Here is a 19,193-nt window from a genome sequence, read left to right on the forward strand (position 1 = left end):
CAGACCGAGTAGACTTGATCGTTTTCTCACTTACTCTATGAGGCGCTCGTCAAACACTTTCATAGGACATTTACGGCATATACTATGAACAGGACATCACTGTTTGTCATGCTGGCCATTCTGCAAGCTGTCAGGTAAGTATTACAATAAGACACGGATTACTTTAACTAGGTCGTGTGGTGTAGTGGTTATCATGTTTCCTTTACAATTGACGCATCTGTGAACGGAAAAGGCCGCAGGTTCGAACCCTGCCACGATCAGCGTGATACATGATATGTTGGTGTTGAGACACTGACCATCTTCAATTTTTGTCTGATGACTCAAGATTTTGCGTTTTGCGGGGTAGTTGTGGGTCTCTACGATTCGTGTAAGGCTGGTGCAAAACGAGTTCATCGGTTAAATCTGAACTTGAAAGTCATCATGGCAGGAGCAACTTCTATAGAAGGCAAATCGGTAATTGTTTATTTCAACCTCATGCAAACCACACGGTAGTAGGCTGCAGATGCTGAGCAATGCATTGGCGCTGTATCTTGTGTCACCTATGAACTTGGTACCAATTCGATGCATATAGCAAGTACTTCTTGGTATGTTATGTATAGGAGGGGCATTGTTGGAGGAGATATCTCAATTTACAAGAACCATATAGTCGTTTGCAATAAGCACAATACTGTTTATGTTCCATCGGACAAAGCAAGGGACAGATCATGACTGAGCAGAATCTGGACCAGAAGTGGAAAATGCAAAGATAATGGAAACATCGTGATGTAAAGCGAACTCTATAAAGAAGGCTTATACATGTAACAGTGATCCTCCAAGCCTTTCATAATGGTTTTCTCCTGAAAAGCAATAAAGGCACCACAGAGCTTATCTTTGACTTATAGAAACCAGGTTGCAGAATATCACGCTCATCGTGGCAGGGTTCAAACCTGTGGCCTTTTCCGTTCACAAATGCGTCAATTGTTCTTTCTGGCAATGAGGGTACTAGCTATGACAAGGTTTTTGAAGGTGCCTGAGGTCACACTCTCGTGAGTGCTAGAGGTCTCGCAGATACTGCACGGGCAGAATCGGCAGTCTCTTTCGTAGGCCTGAGCAGCTCGTAAGTTCCCATTGAGGGTCATCTCGAGCGAGATTGGTCCCGAAGCCGGTCTGAGATAAGTTCAAAGGACTGTCTCAAAGGACGTAAGGAATGAAGGAGTGTGAAAGAAGAACAAAACGGTCTTGAGGGACTTCCCCACGACCCTCAGCATCAATGAGCAAGTCTATCATGTCAACATCATTCCAAGCTCGCCGGTACGATTCCATCCTCGGATTGATGTAGGCATGTATATCACCAGTTCGGTTCGGTTTCTGTTCGACGTGCAATGATATCAACAAGTGCAATCTCTTTCTGAACAAGCAAGGCAAGAAGGAAGAACACAGGCTCGACTTAACGACTAAAGGATCACCATTTTTTGAAAAGATATCTTGAGGCTCGAGAGGTAGGCTCAAAGATAAAATTGGGATGGCAGCACGACGAATGCGGTGAATTGTTGGATGCGAAGAACAACCAGTTTTACAGAAGCCATGCTTGGGCTTCTTTGCATAAGGGGAAGCATCACCGCCTTCGACTTGGTGTTTTGAGCCATAATTTTGTCTGTCAAGTCCTTCTTTAGAATCTGGAAAGGAAGAGTGCTTGGCGACTGAGCAGTGTGACTCCCAAACCCAGTAATCCGACCTTAAGAAAGCCCTTCGGGAGTCGTCGAGCTTCCGAGCTAATCATGGAAGGATCCGTAGGCTGTTCCGACGAAGCGCAGAAGGGCAGTGCATGTATCCTTCTCCACCAGTGCTGGAGCTCAAGACAATGTCCAGGAGTCACAATCAATTGTGCATGTAGGAAGCCCGGAAGCAGAGTAAGTGGTATTCTTACCGGTAATGGAGGCAAATATCAACCATCCCAGCATACCCAGTCTCTTTTCCGGGCTCAAGTCCATTCAAGGCTTGCAGGCTACAAGTAGCGCAATTATCCCGAAGTCGTCACTTGTTTAGTAGGTGCAATGTGCGGCTGATATGTTCACTTCTGGCGTGCGTTAGAACTGTCATTGACTTACGCTGCGCTGGCATATCCCGCGGGTGAAGGAGAGTAGAGCGAGGATAAATCATAGGATGGAAATGGTGAATTGATGAAGGAGGTAGGCGGAGGTAAAATGATGTTGGATACTTGACAGTAGCCACTGTCAGTAGGTAGTTGCTGGCTTGAGCGTTCCTTAGTATTGTAAGAAGTTGTAGTGGTTACCTCATTCTTTCGCTCTTAATGATGTAGATCACGGTTCGATTGTGTCGTTTCATCTTATATACTGTGAAAGATGAGTCAAACCCTTTTATAATAGTGTTCTCCTGAAAAGCTACTGAAGTGCTGACAGCAAAAGAAAGGCACCTATAAAGCTTATCTTCAATATATAGAAACCAAGTTGCAGGACAAACTACTCCATGGACTAGCATTCGGTGTGTGCAAATGCATTGTTCTGTCTGTAGGTGACAGCTTCATTCTTTATTACATACCATACTAAACTCATGCATTGGACATGCTCATCAGCTTATGACTGAAGGGGCTTGCCCATGCCTCCATATGTAATCATCTTTGTAATCTGATACTCTCCGATTCCATATAGGGAGCCCTCGCGACCGAACCCACTCTCCTTGACACCACCGAAAGGCGCAGCAGCGTCGGAAATGATACCAGTGTTGACTCCAACCATACCAACCTCAAGAGACTCAGCAATGCGGTGCACACGCTCAATATCCCGGGAGAAGAAATAGCCTGCTAGACCAACCTCGGTGTTGTTGGCCATCTTGACAACTTCTTCCTCTGTCTCGAAGGGGAAGAGACCGGCGACAGGTCCAAAGGTCTCTTGTGAGGCCATGTCCATCTCAGGGGTCATGTCACGAATGACAGTGGGTGCATAGAAGTTGGAGCCAAGGTCGTTGAGTCGCTTGCCTCCGATGGTGATCTTTCCACCCTTCTTCTCAGCATCCTTGACATGAGCCTCAACCTTCTCAATAGCTCGATCGTGGATCAGAGGTCCATGTGTAACGCCTTGGTCAAAACCGTTGCCTACACTGAAAGACTTGACCTTTTCGGTAAACTTGGACACGAACTCATCGTAGATTCCGCGCTGGACATAAATTCGGTTGGCGCAGACACAGGTCTGGCCTGAAGATCGGAACTTGGACGCGATAGCTCCAGCCACAGCAGCATCCACATCAGCGTCATCGAAGACGATGAAAGGGGCGTTGCCACCAAGCTCCATGGAGAGCTTCTTAAGAGTGCCGGAAGACTGCTTCATAAGAAGCTTGCCAACACCGGTGGATCCTGTGAAGGAGACCTTGCGGATAGTAGGGTCAGATGTGAGAAGCTCGCCGAGCTCGGGTGTGTTTTCGTGTGAGGTCACGACGTTGACGACACCCTTGGGGATGCCTGCGCGGTGAGCCAATTCGGCCAAGGCGAGTGAAGTAAATGGTGTTTCGGCAGGGGACTTTGCGACGACCGTGCAACCTGCTGCCAGGGCTGGTCCGATTTTTCGTGTGATCATGGCAGCAGGGAAGTTCCATCTAAAAATGTCAGTTATGAGTCTTGCAGGAGTGAAACTAACTTACGGTGTGATGAGACCGCAGACTCCAACGGGCTCCTTGATGGTCCAAACACGGTTTCCAGGAACCGAGCTAGGAATTGTATCACCATATACTCGTGGTGCTTCCTCACTGAACCACTCGAGAAAGTTTGCAGCATATGTGGTCTCACCCTTGGCGTCGGCGATGGGCTTTCCATTCTCCCAGGTAATAATCTTTGCGATATCCTCAGCGTTGGCGGCCATTTGATCATACCAAGCGCGCAATAGCTTTGAGCGCTCACGGCCGGTCTTGGCGCGGAATGAAGGGAACGCATCTGCAGCAGCGGCAATGGCTAATTGGGTATCTTTGGAGTTGAATTCGGGGCATGTTCCGATGAGTTTGCCAGTGGAAGGATCTAGACTGTGAGTATATAAGATTGATAAGTGAGAGGGTGAAGCTCACCATGGACTTCGAACGTCTTGCCGGAGCCGGCCTTGACCCATTCACCATTGACATAACAAACATCCTGCTTGAGAAGTGATGGGTCTTTGAGCTACACGATATTAGTTCTATGGTCAATCATGTAGACTGTAAGACGTGTACCTTTGGGGGAGCGACATTGGAAGCTCTCCTTGTGATCATCAACGAGATAACTGGAGATTGACGCAGAGCTCCTCGCGATGGAGCGGCCAATCGTTGAAGGAGAGCCATCTTGATATCTCAACTCAGTCTCGACAAAAGCCCAATACACAATACAATCAATCAATTGAAGAGATGAAGGGCCAAGACTTGGAGTTTCACTGATGCCGATGACGGATCGAGGTTGGTGGTGGCGGGGTGACGTCTTGTTAAACAACCTTGTGTGGGGTTGACTAAAGCTCCCGGAGCCGGTATCTCGACCACTATCGGCTCCGGCGGGACCGGCACAAGAGATATCGGCATGTTATTACCCAAGGCCGATTAATTAACCTCAAATAGTTCAATGGTGAGTCAGACCTTGCAGTTTCTTAACGTGCTTCAGCCTAGAAGCATATGCACCGGCAATTCTTATGGAGCTATTCAAGCTCTCCCCGTATTTCACCAATCGACCGGGCCGTGTTACGAAATAGGCAATTCTGCGCGACGGATAGCTCATGTAAATCTCAGTGAATTATCAGATTCATATATGAATAATAGTTAATGGAAGTTGAGCCTCGTTAGGCTATGTATGTTCCTTGGTATATCATCCTTAACTCCAAACACCCAATGCTCATTAATGATAGTGGTCCCCTCATGACATATCCTAAATTTCGTCCTAATACTTCTTCAACCATAGTATCTGTTTTGCTGAGATCGCAGTGGCAGTTGGCGATCCAGAGTGTGGAAAGCCTGTGTTCGAGGAGTATACGGCATCGCTCGAATACTAGGGGTCTTCATGTTGTGCATCTCCCAAACACCTCCCTTCGGCTCCGAAGTCGTAGATCCATCTTCATCGTCGTCGTCATCCGAAACATCGTTGATCTTATTGGGAAGCATGGCATAGATGCTGAATGCCAGATTGCAGAGATAGATCGCCCTAAATCAGTATTAGTAAAGTTATGGCATATGCAAATACTATAGACCACTTACAGCATGTAAACACCAATTACAAGCGAGTATCGAGCAATCATGCAGCTCTTGTACTTTCCATATGGCTTGGCAATATCACACCCAATACGGTAGTACCAAGCTGCAGGAGCGGGATATCGTGAATCAGTGTAGTCAGGTCCAATTGTTCCGTAGACGCAGACTGTGTAGAGAGCGACCATGCTGGTATTGATGAAAGTGGCGAAGATGGGGTACCAAACTCTCATGATAAAGGCAGTAAGCTTGCCGAGGAGGAAGAAGAGTGAGATGATCGAGATGGCGACATTGAAATTGGTGAAGCTGTTCATGTTAGTCAATCCCTTAGGCACAGTTAGAGGTACACTCACGTTCGTGTCCAGATGAGAGCAATCTTTGGTTGAGGCTGATAATTGGCATAAGCATAGAGAACTCTAGCCGGGTTCGAGTTGAGAGGAGGATCATGCTCCCAACCAATCTGCCACATATCGGTACGGTAGAGATTTGGTTGAGAGATGCCAAAGATGACCAGAGCAGGGACAATTCCAATCAGCTCAAGAGGCATTAACCACCATGTTCCCTTTCTCGATACGCGAGGCCATTTCCGGAATAAGACGCGGTAATTCTTGGCCTTGGCTGGTTTGTCTGTGTGCTCTTGCTGAGAGCGTTTGAAGGTTGGGAACTTCATGTTTGCGATTTAATCTGATCTGATCTGATTGCTTGGTGACGTTGGAGTTCAATGTTGCGCTGTGTCGGCTGCTGGTAGCAGCTATAAACTGTTCCACATGCGATATCGTACAGAGTCCTGATTGAGACCGCCAAATTCGTCTTTGCTGACCGGCAGCTCAATTCAATAAAGATGTAAGAAGCATTCCTGGGCGGCCAGGGCGGGGTGGGCAGCCGTTTAAGGGCCTTGGAGGTGGCCATCAGCTGAGAGGGGCCCCCATGTTGGACAGCTGTGAGAGGCTCTCGAGGTGAGAAAAGCCGCTGTGATGCTGCGTGAAGGACCTGTAGCCAGCCTGTGAGCGGGCGCCTGGAGTGATACTCTGATGCCAATCACTGCATCTCGAGGATGAGCATCAACGGCGTGGGCCAATCAGATCAGAGAAGTGAGGTGCTATCACCACTCGTCTCCTCTGTTAAGCGCCCGGGTGGAAATCATGAGATGCCCGATAGTGATGGAGTAGCCCGATTGGTTGAGTTGGAGGTTGGAGATGCAACCTCATGTGGCTGGCTGGCCAATCAGGACACAAGAAAACGGTTGAAGATGTGCTCTTGAGTGAGAGTCGCAGGGATTGGGAGCCGCCAATTCTTTGCCGTCAAGTGCTCGCAGATTCAATTCCTGTGATCTACCGCAAGAACGGAAAGAACGGGTGTTTTATGTTGGTTCTTGGCCAGATTCGTCCAGATTTAGCCGCCCGTTACCATCTGTCAGTCGAGTCTCTATGGAAATGGCCTCAGTTGTGGCATCTCCATATACCGATTATCCGAGATCGAGGCTGTTTAACATTCAAGGTGTAACATTCTGAGTTTGTATGAAACGAAATGTGTCATTTGTGAACATCATCGGTCAGCTGGCGGGTAACAATAGCAACAGTGATGACATTATGCAACCCACAGATCACTCTGCAGCAGAGTCACATCTTTTAACCGGATCATATCATGTCATGAACAGCTCGAGTCTAAAACCTTGGATCAAAATGAGGGCATTCCCAACTCCCGATGGTAATACCCAAAATCGGTAGTTTAGACTCTGGTCCGGGCTTCCACACCATGTGCTATGCCCTGACTATCAACGACCTTTCACAGGAGCTAGGACATAAAGAGAAGACAGCATACTTGGTTATCAGGGTCCTAACTTGATTGTTAGTGAGAACAAGAGAACCACTGGCTTCCGTGTATTATCGGCCACTACTGAGAAACTCCCGCAAGAATATCAACATATTGACTAACCCCCCTGACTGGTGTCGGCTATCAACACCAAGCCAGCCATAAAACCCGTAAAGAATGCACTTGAACCAGCCACATCGTCACTCGAGAGGAGACTCCGCCGTCACGGCAATAACGGGATGGCTTACACGGGAGGAAGCCGTCAGAAGTCATGGATTGTACTGAACAGTATCCACACCGCCTCGCTTTTGGAAATTCCATGCGACGAATCATGAGCATGGGGCAGCCGAGCTACCGGAGGATTATTCTTGATACCAACTCCAACTCGGCCGAATAGACCATCACCAGCGGAGGAGAGAGAAAGACGCAAAACCAACGTTACCTTGATCTTTGCCTCACGAAAATTTCAAGACCCCGAAACTCGGTCCGAGTATTCACGATTCAACACCAGAGGCTTAAAGATTGGGCGTTTTTTGGCGCCAAAATTCAAGGTCAACAAGGCAAGCCAAGACCAGGGGCAGACTTCGAGACCGTGTTCTCTGGAGACAGCCATTCTCACAAAGAGACAGGGGGAGCTGAAGACATGCGGGGCCTTTGACTTTGAGCTCAAGGCGTGGGTAAAACAGACCGTTCTAGATCTCGCCGATCGTCATGGACATTTCTTGATGTGGGAGGGTGAGTTCCACGCATCCGTTCCACAGACCCAAACCATTTTATCCATTCTCCGAACAGATCGGGATTTTTTCCCTTCTTCTTTTTTTTCTTTTCTGCCTTTTCCTTCTTAGCTCCGGTCTAGTTGATGACTCGCTCTGTCGATGCGTATTTCCTTTTACGTTTCCCCTTTGTTTAGAATCTGCATGTGTTGACATGATATTGCGACAATAAGAAATACATGCCTCGGTAGTTTCGTGTCAAACACGCCTCCACCCTTGTCAGCCCAGTCCAGGTCAAGGACAAGTAAACCAATTGCATGTAACTCAGGGTCTTTGCTTTGAGTGAGAGTGAGAGTGAACTTGTGACAAGTCAGCCATTAAAAAAGTGCCCGGCTGGTAGGGTTGAACTGCTAAATAGGCCCAGCATCCATGGAATGTCTACGTATGGTCAGTGATCAAATAATGGTGCCAAGACGTTGCACCGATGGTTCCGCCGCCGTTAATGTTTGATACAGGGATCTTGGTCAATATTGATTGTGCATGTCCTTGTCGAGGCTCTCGGCTCTCGTCTCTCTCCCGTCTTTCAGTTCCGCTCCGATAAAAGAATCGGATGGTTCGATATACGATGATCGACAAGAGAAGGGAAAAAGCCTGATGATGGATCACTAATTACATAGTGCTAGCAAAGATTTACCAAAGTCTAAAAGCTTGTTCGATTCCCATGTCTTTTTCATGACTGGTCGAGATGGATTGAAGCGGGACGGACTAGGTCCGGTGGCCTGGGTTCGTCTGTAGCGGCCAGAAAAGAAGCCGGCCGCATATGTATGTGGTGGGACTGCTTACTATAGACGGCAGACGGCAGATGTGGTGAGGTTATCGGAGGGGATGATGATATTGGTACTCGGCTGGGAGTGGGAACTCAAGAGGTGAGCACCATGCATCTGTCTATCATGACTGATATTTCACTTCTTCCACAACAAGTAACTCCATCAGTGATCATGAGTTTGTGTCCAGGTGGTCAACTCACTTGTCTTATCCCCTGTCAGCTTCAAGGACCCAGACCTCGAAAGCAGGTAGGTTATTTGTTGCCAAGATGATGGGATATCCACCTACAAGCCGCCTCACACCAATTCCCCGTCCTAATCTCCATGAACGAGTATGACCCCGGTAATAAACCCCGGTTCGCTTTCTGAATGGCTTGCCTTGGCTCTCTATGTATGAGTTGTTGTGCTTTATGCTGTGCTGTTCCGTACAGCATTACTGTTTTGTGATGGACTCAGATTCAAGCTGAAGCTGAAGCAGATCAATGGGATGAATTATTTTCTCCGTAAGCAGACGTTGATCCTTCCTTCCTCTAGATTAGACATGTCTATCTATCATGCCCCCTTTTGTCTATCATTTACTCGTTCGATGTGAATGTCACCACTAACTAGTCTTGTGCTCGTTCCTTTGGAAATGCTATTTCCCATTCTCCCATCCATTATTTCCATACCCATTCAGTCAGTTCGTGTGGCCTGGTCTGGTCTGAAAGCTCAAATGCGGAGCAGTGATCAGCCTCTTTCCAGACTTATCTTACTCTAACTGCCACTTTATTCGCTCATCTTGTTAATCTTCTTTCCCTTTCATCGACACTGTATTGTGACGCTGACTTCCCTTGTCCCCCTTTCGCTCGGCTGACAAACAACCGAACCGACGTCAAAATATCTCCACTGGAGCCTTTCTCACTGACAATTGCGGCTCTTTTTTCCCGGCCCCAAAACTGTTACTGCTTCTACCTACTGTACCTAATAAGGTACGCTACGCTACCTCGATCTATTACACTACATGCCAGGACCCGTTCGTTCAGTCAATTTTGACTCCGATTCCGCCACCCCAAACCCAGCCTAACTCAGAGTTTCCGTTCGAGTCAACATTCGGCCGAATGCTTTCGTCAGATTGAATTGAATCGTATTATTCATTGGTTCCCTCTTTCCCTTTGACAAACTGGTTGAACCAACCATCACTCAAAATCGAGTCAAGCTTTTAGCACCTACTGCACTCCACCCACTGAAGGACCCCCGGACTACGGCCATAACACAGCACCGTACAGCCGACTTTTAGCTGCAAATCCCCCTGCAACTCATCCCCTCTGATCCCATATCCCATCTCGATCCCCATCCCATTTCTTCCCCCCTCCCCTTCAACCTAACATCGCGGCGGCTGTATTCCTCAACATATACTTAGCAGCCCGAGCTTTTACTGCGCCGCGCATCAGGTACTATACCTCCTACTGACTGTTGCAGCTGGCCCATACAGTTAAGGTACTGCATCAGAGTCTCCCCACTTCATAGGGAACTTCCACCACTGTTTTCGCACGCATACGGTACCTTACCTTACTTTCACTCATACGCTACGCACACCCGACCTCGCAGACACGCCCCTCATCGCATCTTGAATCTCGATCTCTTGCTGGCCGCTGCGCAAGGCCCAAAGCCACTGGCCACTAGGTGCCAAGGACTCGCAGTCCCTCCGGGGCTTCGATTCCCTCCTCTTCTCCAGGCGCCTTCATGCAGCGGCTTCCTAGTTTCAACTCTCCCTCGTCTCCTTCTGCCTCTGCTTCTTCGAATTGTCCCGTCGCAGACTCAACCGATCAAGAGAAGGAGGGTCACAAAAAGCATCCACCACCAACCTCAACCTCTACTCTGGGTTCAGTACCCACATTTACGACTCCAAGCAACACCACTACCACCAGCACGACTGACGCTGAGCTTGATACCGACGTTTCAGTTCTTGCTGCTGCTGCTGCTAAAGCTGCCGGGGAAGCTTACAACAGGGTCACCATAACTGGCAGGAAAGCCTACGACTCTCGCCGCATATCAGAGGCACCAGCATGGAGGCACGAGCTTAGCATACCAAACTTGGCCTCAATCGCGCCCTTTTCTGACTTTGCGACCTCCTTCTCGCCAGCTTCGACTACCGGCGCTATTCACCAGTCAAGTTTGTCCACCGCCGGTAGTCCACGAGGTCTTAGCGCGTCCACGCGAGGGCTTCCACAGACTCCCATTCCGGCGAAGCGTCCGTCCGCCCCGTTCAGAGGTGAACCCGTCATGCACCCATCACCCATCAAGAAAGCCCGCACTGGGGCATCACCACCTCGAAAGGTCGAACTTCCTAACCAAACCGCGAATCTTGATCCCTCAGCAAGGGGGAAGCAGCAAGGGCCCCTCTCGCCTCTCTTCTTCTCACACACGCCAGCGAGGCACGTTCATCGTCCGGCCAGCTTTCCCGCAACCGATCCTGCTATTTCTATGCTTTCACGTATGCGAGAGGACCCGGCTGGCGGTGTCACGACCTTGAAGTTGCCTCGCGCAAGTGTGAGCTCCATCAGCCCAGGAAGATCAGAGAGCACTCCTGGTAGTTGGGGGTCTTCAATGGACGCTCCCGCTCATACAACGACTCCAGACAGTCGTAGTCTCCCTCCGGGGCTGCAGATGCTACAAGGTGTTGGTGTTATTGAGTTTCTGGAGCAGGACGAGAGGCCTACCTTTCTGATAGACCTGGACAATTCCGCGAATGCTAGCCGTGCCGGCTTACACATCCTCTACTACAACGCGTCTCTACGAGGAGCACATGAAGTGCTTCAATATTTGTCAGTGGACCAAGAAGATGCTAGTGCAGACACAGATTTTGGTCGCTTCAAATCATGGATTATGACACAATCCAAAGCTCGTGTGTCAGCTGATACTCACAAGTATGCTGGTATTACCTGGACATTATCAACATTACGTCGAAGGTTTCGCTTTGTTAGCGCTCAGACTTGTGTTGCTACTCCTCGCCCCAGTACTGCGTTGCCACTCATTGACGAGGCAGCTGCTTCGGAAACGAGAAGTGCCGGACACTCGCCGCAGATGCCCGTTACTCCTGACGCCGAGCTCGTTGATGCGCCAGATTATTTCGGTGATGCTGAACCTATTGATGCTAATTTTGGTCGCGCAGATGTTGATGCGATCATGGAGGGAGGTGACACGAGACTACACCCTGACGAGTTTACAAACCAAGTCTTCCAATCGCAACCCGCAAGGTCAATTTTCGATTGGACAAGGATACCGGTGTCGGATGCACTTCCTCCTCATATAAAGTTTGCTCGTTCTGTAGATTGGGCGGCTACTCCTCTCGGGCCAATCGAAGATTGGCCTGCGGATCTCAGATCCATGTCCAACCTCATCATGGGCAGCCCACACCCCGCTGCCATGTACTGGGGTCCCCAGTGTGTGATCATCTACAACGAAGCTTATCTTGACCTTGCAGGCCAAAAACATCCCAAGTTGATGGGGTCTTGCTACATGGATGCCTGGCCTGAGATTTGGGATGAGATCAAGCCTGTGTTCAAGAGCGCACTAGAATCTGGACAGGCGACAATGAAGCACGAGAATCAGCTCTTCATTAATCGGCACGGCTTCTTGGAGGAAGCCTTCTTTTCGTGGTCAATTGTTCCCTTGGTGGGTGGTGAAGGCGAAGTGGTCGGACTATACAACCCAGCTTTCGAGAATACCCGCAGACGAGTCAACGAGAGACGAATGCTGATGCTTCGCGAGATTGGCGAGAGGACGGCTGCAGCTACCACTGTCGCAGGTTTCTGGCCCCAGGTGCAAAAGGGACTGGAGTTCAACGAACACGATGTGCCCTTTGCCCTGATCTACTCGGCCAGAGACGACACTGAGAGCGAGGTTTCATCATTACATTCTGGCAGCTTGATACACTCACCCCAATTGGTTCTTGAGGGGAGCCTTGGAGCACCAGAGAATCATCAAGCCGCACTTCCACAGCTTGACATGCGGCAGTCTGAGGATGGCTTCGCGCCTTACATGCGCCAATCAATGGCTGCAGGCGGTGTTCCAATTGTCCTCTCTGAAGAGAGTGGTAACCTTCCTACGCATCTTATTGATGGTCTTCACTGGAGGGGCTTTGGCGATCCCTCAAAGACGCTCGTTGTTTTCCCCGTTATCCCGACCACTACAGGAGAATCCGTGATTGGATTCATCGTGATGGGTGTCAACCCTCGCCGACCCTATGACGACGATTACAAGCTGTTCATTCATCTGTTGTCCCGGCAGCTAGCTACCTCGATGGCTTCAGTGGTTTTGTTCGAGGAGGAAATCAAGCGTGGTCAAAGGGCTGCCCGCCTCGCTGCACTAGACCGTCAAGAACTCTCGATGCAACTTTACCTCCGTACACAAGAAGCCGTGGAAAGCGAGTACAGATTTACTCGAATGGCTGAGTTCGCTCCTGTCGGCATGTTCATCGCCAACTTCGCGGGCAAGATCAACTATTGCAACGATATGTGGTGGCAGATCTCGAGGCATTCCCGGTCCGAGGATTCTGTCGATACTTGGATGGATAGTGTCAGAGACGAGGATAGACCAGCATTGGAAGATGCGTGGGACAAACTCCTCAGAGAGAAAGTCACGATTTCGGTGGAATTCCGGTTCAAGTGTTCTCAACAGAGCGATGGAAACACGATTGATACCTGGGTTCTGATGAGCGCTTATCCCGAACGGAACCAAGAGGGCAATCTTAAGTTGATATTTGGCTGTATCACCGACATCTCTTCTCAGAAATGGGCCGAGAAAGTGCAGAATGAGCGACGTGAAGAGGCGGTCGAGATGAAACGACAACAAGAGAACTTCATTGATATCACCAGCCACGAAATGCGAAATCCTCTATCAGCGATTCTACAATGTGCTGATCAGATCGCAAATAACATCACCATCTTCGATTCGCATTCTGTCAAAGCAGATGTTGAGAACCTACTGGACGGATGCCTGGATGCTGCAAACACAATCAATCTGTGTGCCAGTCATCAAAAGCGTATTGTGGATGATATTCTGACGTTGTCCAAACTAGACTCGAACCTCTTAGCCGTTACACCCATCGACGAACAGCCCGTTAGAGTTGTGCAGCGTGCCCTCAAGATGTTCGAATCAGAACTGGTTGCCCACGATATCGAGTTTGACTTCAACGTGGATCAGAGCTTCGAGCAGTATGGCATCAAATGGGTGAAGCTTGATCCTTCCAGACTGCGACAAGTCTTGATAAATTTGATGACAAATGCTATCAAGTTCACCCAAGGTCGTGAGAAACGAGCCATTACTGTCAGCCTCAGCGCTTCAAAGCACGTGTCTGAAGTCACTAGGAAAGGCATCTCATATTTTGATAGAGTCGACCATCAACGTACTGCGGTCATGGATATCAACAACACTGACGAGTGGGGTCATGGTGAGGAGATCAACATTCACTGCACAGTTGAGGATACTGGTCCCGGCTTAATCGAGGAGGAGATGAAGTTTCTCTTCCAGCGATTTCAACAGGCAACTCCACGAACACACGTTCAGTACGGCGGCTCGGGATTGGGTCTCTTTATTTCTCGTATCTTGACAGAAATGCAGGGTGGACAGATTGGTGTTACGTCCCGCCGTGACATTGGTAGCAGCTTCAGCTTCTATGTCAAGTGCCGACGCTCTTTGACTCCTCCTCAGGATTACGAACAGATTACACCGTTCAAGATCGCTCGAAAGTCTCATGCCCCAGCCATTCCGCAGAAGCCTGAACTCAATCGCCAACCATCTCGAACGACGACGACGACAACCGAAGACACAACCCAACTGTTTGATGTTTTGATTGTGGAGGACAACATTGTCAATCAAAAGGTTCTTCAACGACAGCTACGAAACTGTGGCAACAACACGTTTGTTGCAAACCACGGCAAGGAAGCTCTGCAGACTCTCGAGCGTTCAAGATTCTGGGCTGGAAAAGAGACTGAAGGTGTTGACATCTCTGTCATCCTGATGGATTTGGAGATGCCTGTCATGGATGGAATGACCTGTGCTCGAAAGATTCGAGAGCTGGAACGAGAGGGAACCATTGTGCAACATATCCCCATCATTGCAGTTACGGCATATGCACGACCGGAGCAAATCGAGAGCGCCAAGGCCGCAGGAATTGTGAGTTGATCGTGCCAGATTTTGTTAACTTAACCACTAATAATTTATTCTAGGACGATGTCATCTCCAAGCCATTCCGAATTCCTGAGCTATTGCCCAAGATCGAAGAGTTGGTCGGCAAATACAAGAATCTTTCGGTGTCTGCTTGATGCTGTATAGGTTCTGTTGAGCCAGCTCATGCTTAATTCTGCATAGATGCTGCGCCAGCTTATACACCTGATGCTCTGTCAGAAGAACTATGCAGTTTCTCCACGGTTTACGAATATAACGAAGTCACTCGACCTGGATGGTTAGACATACGCTCACCCTCACTTTCGACATAATTACTTCACCAACCTATTACAACCTACTATTCTCTATTTGGCTCCATGTAGCATTTGGTGTCATGACTTTTGGCGTTTTGGAAAGAGACAAGGCTGGTTTGCGGGATGGCGAGCCTGCAAGATCATTGAAATGTAGAACATGGAAGCGACTCTTTTGGATTTTATGTGTGAATCTCTTTTACAGAGCATATGGAGCAAAAATATCAGTGAGGATGGGACACGATGAGCATTAACAAACACGATAGAGGATACACGACGTGCTGGCGTTGTTGGCGTTGTTGGGCTGATGGACGTCGTTTTGTGGATGGATATCTCTGGACAAAGATATGGGTTGTGTTGGTTATACCTGCCCTACATGATCATGGTTGATCATGATTGTTATCTGCATATATCTAGATAAGACCGTTTATTCGGTGGATGTCAGCTTGACTTGTTTTATGATATGGTGGTCTCCGTGAACATGATGAAGCATAAAGCTACATATGGCGTGGGAGGTTATCCCGAACCTAATCGTCGTCTCCGCGAAGGATGAGGACTAGCAAGTGTAATACTAATACTCGAAGGCAACTCAATTGATATAGATAACGCCAGATGGTATGAATGAAGACCATGATCAACCATATCTGTTTCTGATGTTCTAAAATGCCATGATGGAACTTTCAAGGCTCAAATGGTAAAGAAAAAACAATCACTTCATTGGTACAGACAAGATAATCAACACGCAGCAGTTGTATTATTAGGTATTAATTATCTCCATCCCGGGTATCAGACAAGAAAAACAAGAAGCAACGACGCGGGCAACTCGACTCATCAAAGTCGAAAGCCCATTCAACATTTTTTTTGGTTTTCGGACATCCATCAGATATCCCTTTTCTTCAACATCCTCCTCTCCTCCGTCATATTCAGTAACTTAGCTATGGAAATTGGTATCAGTGAAGCAGTCTCGACAGGGTATCTCGGTATCTTGTGAAGAAATGCAGATGCAGTTCCATCCTTCCATTCCCAAACCCTCTCAATGCGCGTGTTGTATGGTGGTGTTGGGGTTTTTGTTTCATTGTGAATTCAGTCGTAAATTTCAACGCTCAGCGCCGGACCACCCTCTAGGCGGCGGCAGTGACAACGGGAGCGGGAGCAGCGTCCTTGGGCTTGTCCTCAGCCTCGGGCTCAGCGGGCTTAGCAGGCTCCTCAATCTTGGGGGCCTCCTCGGTCTTGAGCTCCTCGGTCTTGGCCTCGGTGGGCTCCTCCTGGACGGTCTCCTCCTTGTTCTCCTCGGCGCGCTTCTCAGCAGGCTTGGGGGACTTGCCGCGGATGGTGTTGCGGAGCTTTGAGAAAGGGGACTCCTTCTTCTCTCCCTCAGCAGGGGCGGGAGACTTGTCACGCTTGCCGAAAGCGAAAGGCAGAGAAGACTTGCGCTTCTCCTTGAGGTCCTTCTTGACCTCAGGGGCAGGAGAGGTGGCGGCAGCCGTCTCGGTGGTCTCGGTGGGGACGGTAGCGGGGTTGGAGACGTCAACGGCGAGGGGAGTGGTAGCCTCAACAGGGGGGATCACAGGAGCAGTGGTCTCAGCCTCGGCCTCCTTGGTAGCCTCAGGCTCAGTGGGCTTGAGCTCAGGGGTCTTCTTCTCCTTCTTGGAGAAGACGTTACCGAAGAAGCTGTTGCGCTTGGTGGCGGTAGGCTTCTCCTTGGGGCTCTCGGCAGGCTTGTCCTCAGCAACAGCGGGGACGGCCTCAGGGGCAGTCTCCTCAGCGGGCTTAGCGGGCTCCTCAACGGCAGCGGGAGCAACCTCCTCGACAGGCTTGACGGGCTCCTCGATCTTGGGGGTCTCCTCAAGAGCAGGGGTCTCGACAGCGACCTCGTCGGCGGGCTTGGCCTCAGCCTCCTTCTTCACTTCCTCCTTCTTGGACTCCTCCTTCTTGCCGAAGCCGAAGAAAGATGTTCGCTTGCGGCTAGCAGATCGGCGCTTGGGCTCCTCGGACTTGACATCCTTCTTGCGCTCGTCCTTGGTCTCCTCCTCTTTGGGGGTCTCCTCGGTGACGGGAGCAGCCTCCTCGGTAGCAGGGACAGCAACGGCAGCCTCGGCGGGAGTCTCCTCCTTAGCGGCCTCAGAAGCCTTCTCCTCCTTCTTGACAGGAGTAGGCTTGAAGCTCTCGAGGGTGGCCTTGTAGGTCTCAGACTCAGTAACGGTGGTGGCAAGCTCCTTGGCCTCAGCGATCTTGAGCTTCAGCTGAGCAACCCAGTTGTCGCGCTCAGCAGCGCTGGAAGCCTTGAAAGTGTGCTTGTTGCCCTTGGAAGTGAGGTGGAACTTGTGAGAGCCGTCGATCTCGGGCTCAGTGGCATCAGCCTGCGGAAATTGGCGATTAGCTTACTGTGACATGTCGGCAGTTGACGCTGCATGAGATTTTGTGGGTCTAGAACTTACCAGGCTGATGACGCTAGAGGGGTTCTTCTTGTCACCAACGAAGAGAAGACCCTTGCCAGTCTCGGAAGCCCAAGCAATGTTAGAGTGAGCAGTCTCGGCGGACTTCTCGCTCTTGAGGTAGTGGGAGAGAGCCTTGGGCTCGACAGCCTCGGTGCCGAAGAAAAAGAACTCCTTGCTGGGAATAAGGTTCCTAAAGGGGTGTGGCGTTAGTGCCCTGTTCTTGATGGTTCGAGTCCTGTTGCGTTTACAAGAGCAAGCTCTCTTCCACCAACAAGATGTAGAAAGCTTGCCGGCAGCAAGGCTGGGACTCGCACATGTGATTCTACTTACTTGGGGAAGCTCAGGCCTTGAGCCTTGTGGTTCAAGTGACCCTCCTCCACGGGCTTAATCTCCTCCTCCTCCTTCTTCTCCTCAGCCTTAGCAGCCTCCTCGGCGGGCTTGGTCTCCTCGGCGGGCTTCTCCTCTGTAGCGGGAGCGGTCTCGGCGGCGACAACGGGTGTCTCTTCGACAGGCTTTGTCTCGGCGGTAGCCTCAACAGCCGGGGCAGAGATGCCAGCGGCAGGGGCAGCGATCTCAGGCTTGGTCTCCTGAGGGACCTCGATGTTCTTCTGTTCCTCGGCCATTTTGAAAGATTTGGGGGGTATCAAATGAGATTGGGTATCACAACAAACAAAGACGTTGGTATAAAAAAGGAAAGAAAAAAGGAAGTTAATCCAGAAACAGGCGTTGGATTTCAGATGGAGCTGAACAGCAGGTAGAGGGGAGAGAAGAAGGAGGGAAGAGAGATTCGCAGAAGACGGGGAGGCTTGGGGTACTTATTTGTTGGTGTCTTGCTGTGGAAAAAGGGATTAGAAGAGAGTTATCCTATCCCATGGATGCCCAGGTTGGAAGGGTACGGTACATTCAGACAGGGTCACACACAGTGAACAGGCCTAAAACTGAGGACGTGGGTCCGGGCGGGGCGTGTGCAGAAGTGGGCGGGAATTAGGGGAGTGAAGAGATTAAAGACCGGCCAGGGCAGGGTTAGTAGGGAAGGGAACCTAAAGGAGAGAGAGGGAGGAGTCATCAGTGTGAGTGAGTGATGGGCACCTCATATCAGCAATCAACTTTTCAGTTGATCAGTGGCTATACCGCACAGTTTGTAGATGTGTTGGTGCCGCACGAGGAATCACTGGATCCGATCGTATCTGCAGTGACAGTAACTGTACTGTTCGAGATCTGATTTGCAGTCATTCAAGTCCGATTATTCTATTCAAGCCACACAATCTCCTATTCTCTCACGATAAACCGTAATCTCTTAACGTCTCCGGAGGAGCACCTCATCAGTAAACGATCCGCTTATTAGTCTATTCATTGGCTACTCTCGCGTCAATACACCGGCAATTACATGGCACATCACAGCTTCTAACACCCACTGATGGTTGAGCAACAGATCGCATCTATCTATCCGTTTGATAAGGATTTACGATTACATCCACCACAGCTCATGCAATCTGCAACATGATACATCACTCATCTGGTTCCCCAGCAACTAATATCTCCTCAAAATTGCCTGTCTCTCGTTAACCAATTCTATGCTTCTTCTCAACAATCTCATTTTTCTCTCCTTGTTGTTGCTGGGTGATGCCCTGGTCTGTGCTGCATTAAACAAGTGGAACTAATATTGCAGATGCCCCATCGACCTGCCGGCTACCAGTGGATTGACTCTAGCGAATGACGCTAACCGCGGACAAAATTGCAGTAGCATATTCAGGGCCCACG

General features: G+C 49.6%; 4 protein-coding genes and 1 non-coding gene across 7 annotated transcripts; 2 read left to right on the plus strand and 3 right to left on the minus strand.

Moving 5' to 3' along the window:
• The first annotated feature begins 170 nt into the window (after positions 1–170).
• On the plus strand, positions 171–260 carry FOIG_01355. Its single transcript has one exon. It is a non-coding gene; the product is annotated as a tRNA-Val (tRNA).
• A 2,079-nt stretch (positions 261–2,339) lies between these two features.
• FOIG_01356 (succinate-semialdehyde dehydrogenase (NADP+)) lies at positions 2,340–4,478 on the minus strand. Its single transcript, XM_031198168.1, has 4 exons — positions 4,192–4,478; positions 4,051–4,141; positions 3,634–4,003; positions 2,340–3,588 (listed from the first exon to the last, which is right to left on the minus strand). Exons 1-4 carry the CDS (start codon positions 4,297–4,299, stop codon positions 2,574–2,576), a joined length of 1,584 nt encoding a protein of 527 aa, XP_031073935.1. The 5' UTR covers positions 4,300–4,478; the 3' UTR covers positions 2,340–2,573.
• Positions 4,479–4,690: 212 nt separating this feature from the next.
• On the minus strand, positions 4,691–6,522 carry FOIG_01357 (uncharacterized protein). 2 transcript variants are annotated; one of them, XM_031198169.1, is made up of 3 exons: positions 5,541–6,522; positions 5,197–5,493; positions 4,691–5,143 (listed from the first exon to the last, which is right to left on the minus strand). In XM_031198169.1, exons 1-3 carry the CDS (start codon positions 5,855–5,857, stop codon positions 4,894–4,896), a joined length of 864 nt encoding a protein of 287 aa, XP_031073936.1. In that variant the 5' UTR covers positions 5,858–6,522; the 3' UTR covers positions 4,691–4,893. The 2 variants fall into 2 exon arrangements, with proteins under 2 accessions (XP_031073936.1, XP_031073937.1); XM_031198170.1 differs by having other exon boundaries at positions 4,691–5,493.
• A 2,816-nt stretch (positions 6,523–9,338) lies between these two features.
• Positions 9,339–15,635, plus strand: FOIG_01358 (uncharacterized protein). Of its 2 annotated transcripts, XM_031198172.1 has the most exons (3): positions 9,342–13,539; positions 13,596–14,692; positions 14,746–15,471. In XM_031198172.1, exons 1-2 carry the CDS (start codon positions 10,259–10,261, stop codon positions 13,639–13,641), a joined length of 3,327 nt encoding a protein of 1,108 aa, XP_031073939.1. In that variant the 5' UTR covers positions 9,342–10,258; the 3' UTR covers positions 13,642–14,692; positions 14,746–15,471. The 2 variants fall into 2 exon arrangements, with proteins under 2 accessions (XP_031073938.1, XP_031073939.1); XM_031198171.1 differs by having other exon boundaries at positions 9,339–14,692; positions 14,746–15,635.
• On the minus strand, positions 15,603–18,529 carry FOIG_01359 (uncharacterized protein). Its single transcript, XM_031198173.1, has 3 exons — positions 17,763–18,529; positions 17,433–17,622; positions 15,603–17,354 (listed from the first exon to the last, which is right to left on the minus strand). Exons 1-3 carry the CDS (start codon positions 18,053–18,055, stop codon positions 16,116–16,118), a joined length of 1,722 nt encoding a protein of 573 aa, XP_031073940.1. The 5' UTR covers positions 18,056–18,529; the 3' UTR covers positions 15,603–16,115.
• Positions 18,530–19,193: the final 664 nt, after the last annotated feature.

The sequence above is a fragment of the Fusarium odoratissimum genome (genome assembly GCF_000260195.1).
Source record: "Fusarium odoratissimum NRRL 54006 unplaced genomic scaffold supercont1.1, whole genome shotgun sequence".
Taxonomy (NCBI): Eukaryota; Fungi; Ascomycota; class Sordariomycetes; order Hypocreales; family Nectriaceae; genus Fusarium; species Fusarium odoratissimum.

Excerpts from the sequence above, each read along its gene's own strand:
- FOIG_01357 (XM_031198169.1), bottom strand. The coding sequence starts at position 5,857 with ATGAAGTTCCCAACCTTCAAACGCTCTCAGCAAGAGCACACAGACAAA. Across the intron at positions 5,494-5,540 it reads GCTCTCATCTGGACACGAAC|CTTCACCAATTTCAATGTCG; the intron begins GTGAGTGTACCT and ends TAACATGAACAG. Across the intron at positions 5,144-5,196 it reads GTAATTGGTGTTTACATGCT|GGCGATCTATCTCTGCAATC; the intron begins GTAAGTGGTCTA and ends ATACTGATTTAG.
- FOIG_01359 (XM_031198173.1), bottom strand. The coding sequence starts at position 18,055 with ATGGCCGAGGAACAGAAGAACATCGAGGTCCCTCAGGAGACCAAGCCT. Across the intron at positions 17,623-17,762 it reads CAAGGCCTGAGCTTCCCCAA|GAACCTTATTCCCAGCAAGG; the intron begins GTAAGTAGAATC and ends ACACCCCTTTAG. Across the intron at positions 17,355-17,432 it reads CCTCTAGCGTCATCAGCCTG|GCTGATGCCACTGAGCCCGA; the intron begins GTAAGTTCTAGA and ends CAATTTCCGCAG.
- FOIG_01356 (XM_031198168.1), bottom strand. The coding sequence starts at position 4,299 with ATGGCTCTCCTTCAACGATTGGCCGCTCCATCGCGAGGAGCTCTGCGT. Across the intron at positions 4,004-4,050 it reads CAAGACGTTCGAAGTCCATG|ATCCTTCCACTGGCAAACTC; the intron begins GTGAGCTTCACC and ends CTCACAGTCTAG. Across the intron at positions 3,589-3,633 it reads GTCTGCGGTCTCATCACACC|ATGGAACTTCCCTGCTGCCA; the intron begins GTAAGTTAGTTT and ends TGACATTTTTAG.
- FOIG_01358 (XM_031198171.1), top strand. The coding sequence starts at position 10,259 with ATGCAGCGGCTTCCTAGTTTCAACTCTCCCTCGTCTCCTTCTGCCTCT. Across the intron at positions 14,693-14,745 it reads GCGCCAAGGCCGCAGGAATT|GACGATGTCATCTCCAAGCC; the intron begins GTGAGTTGATCG and ends AATTTATTCTAG.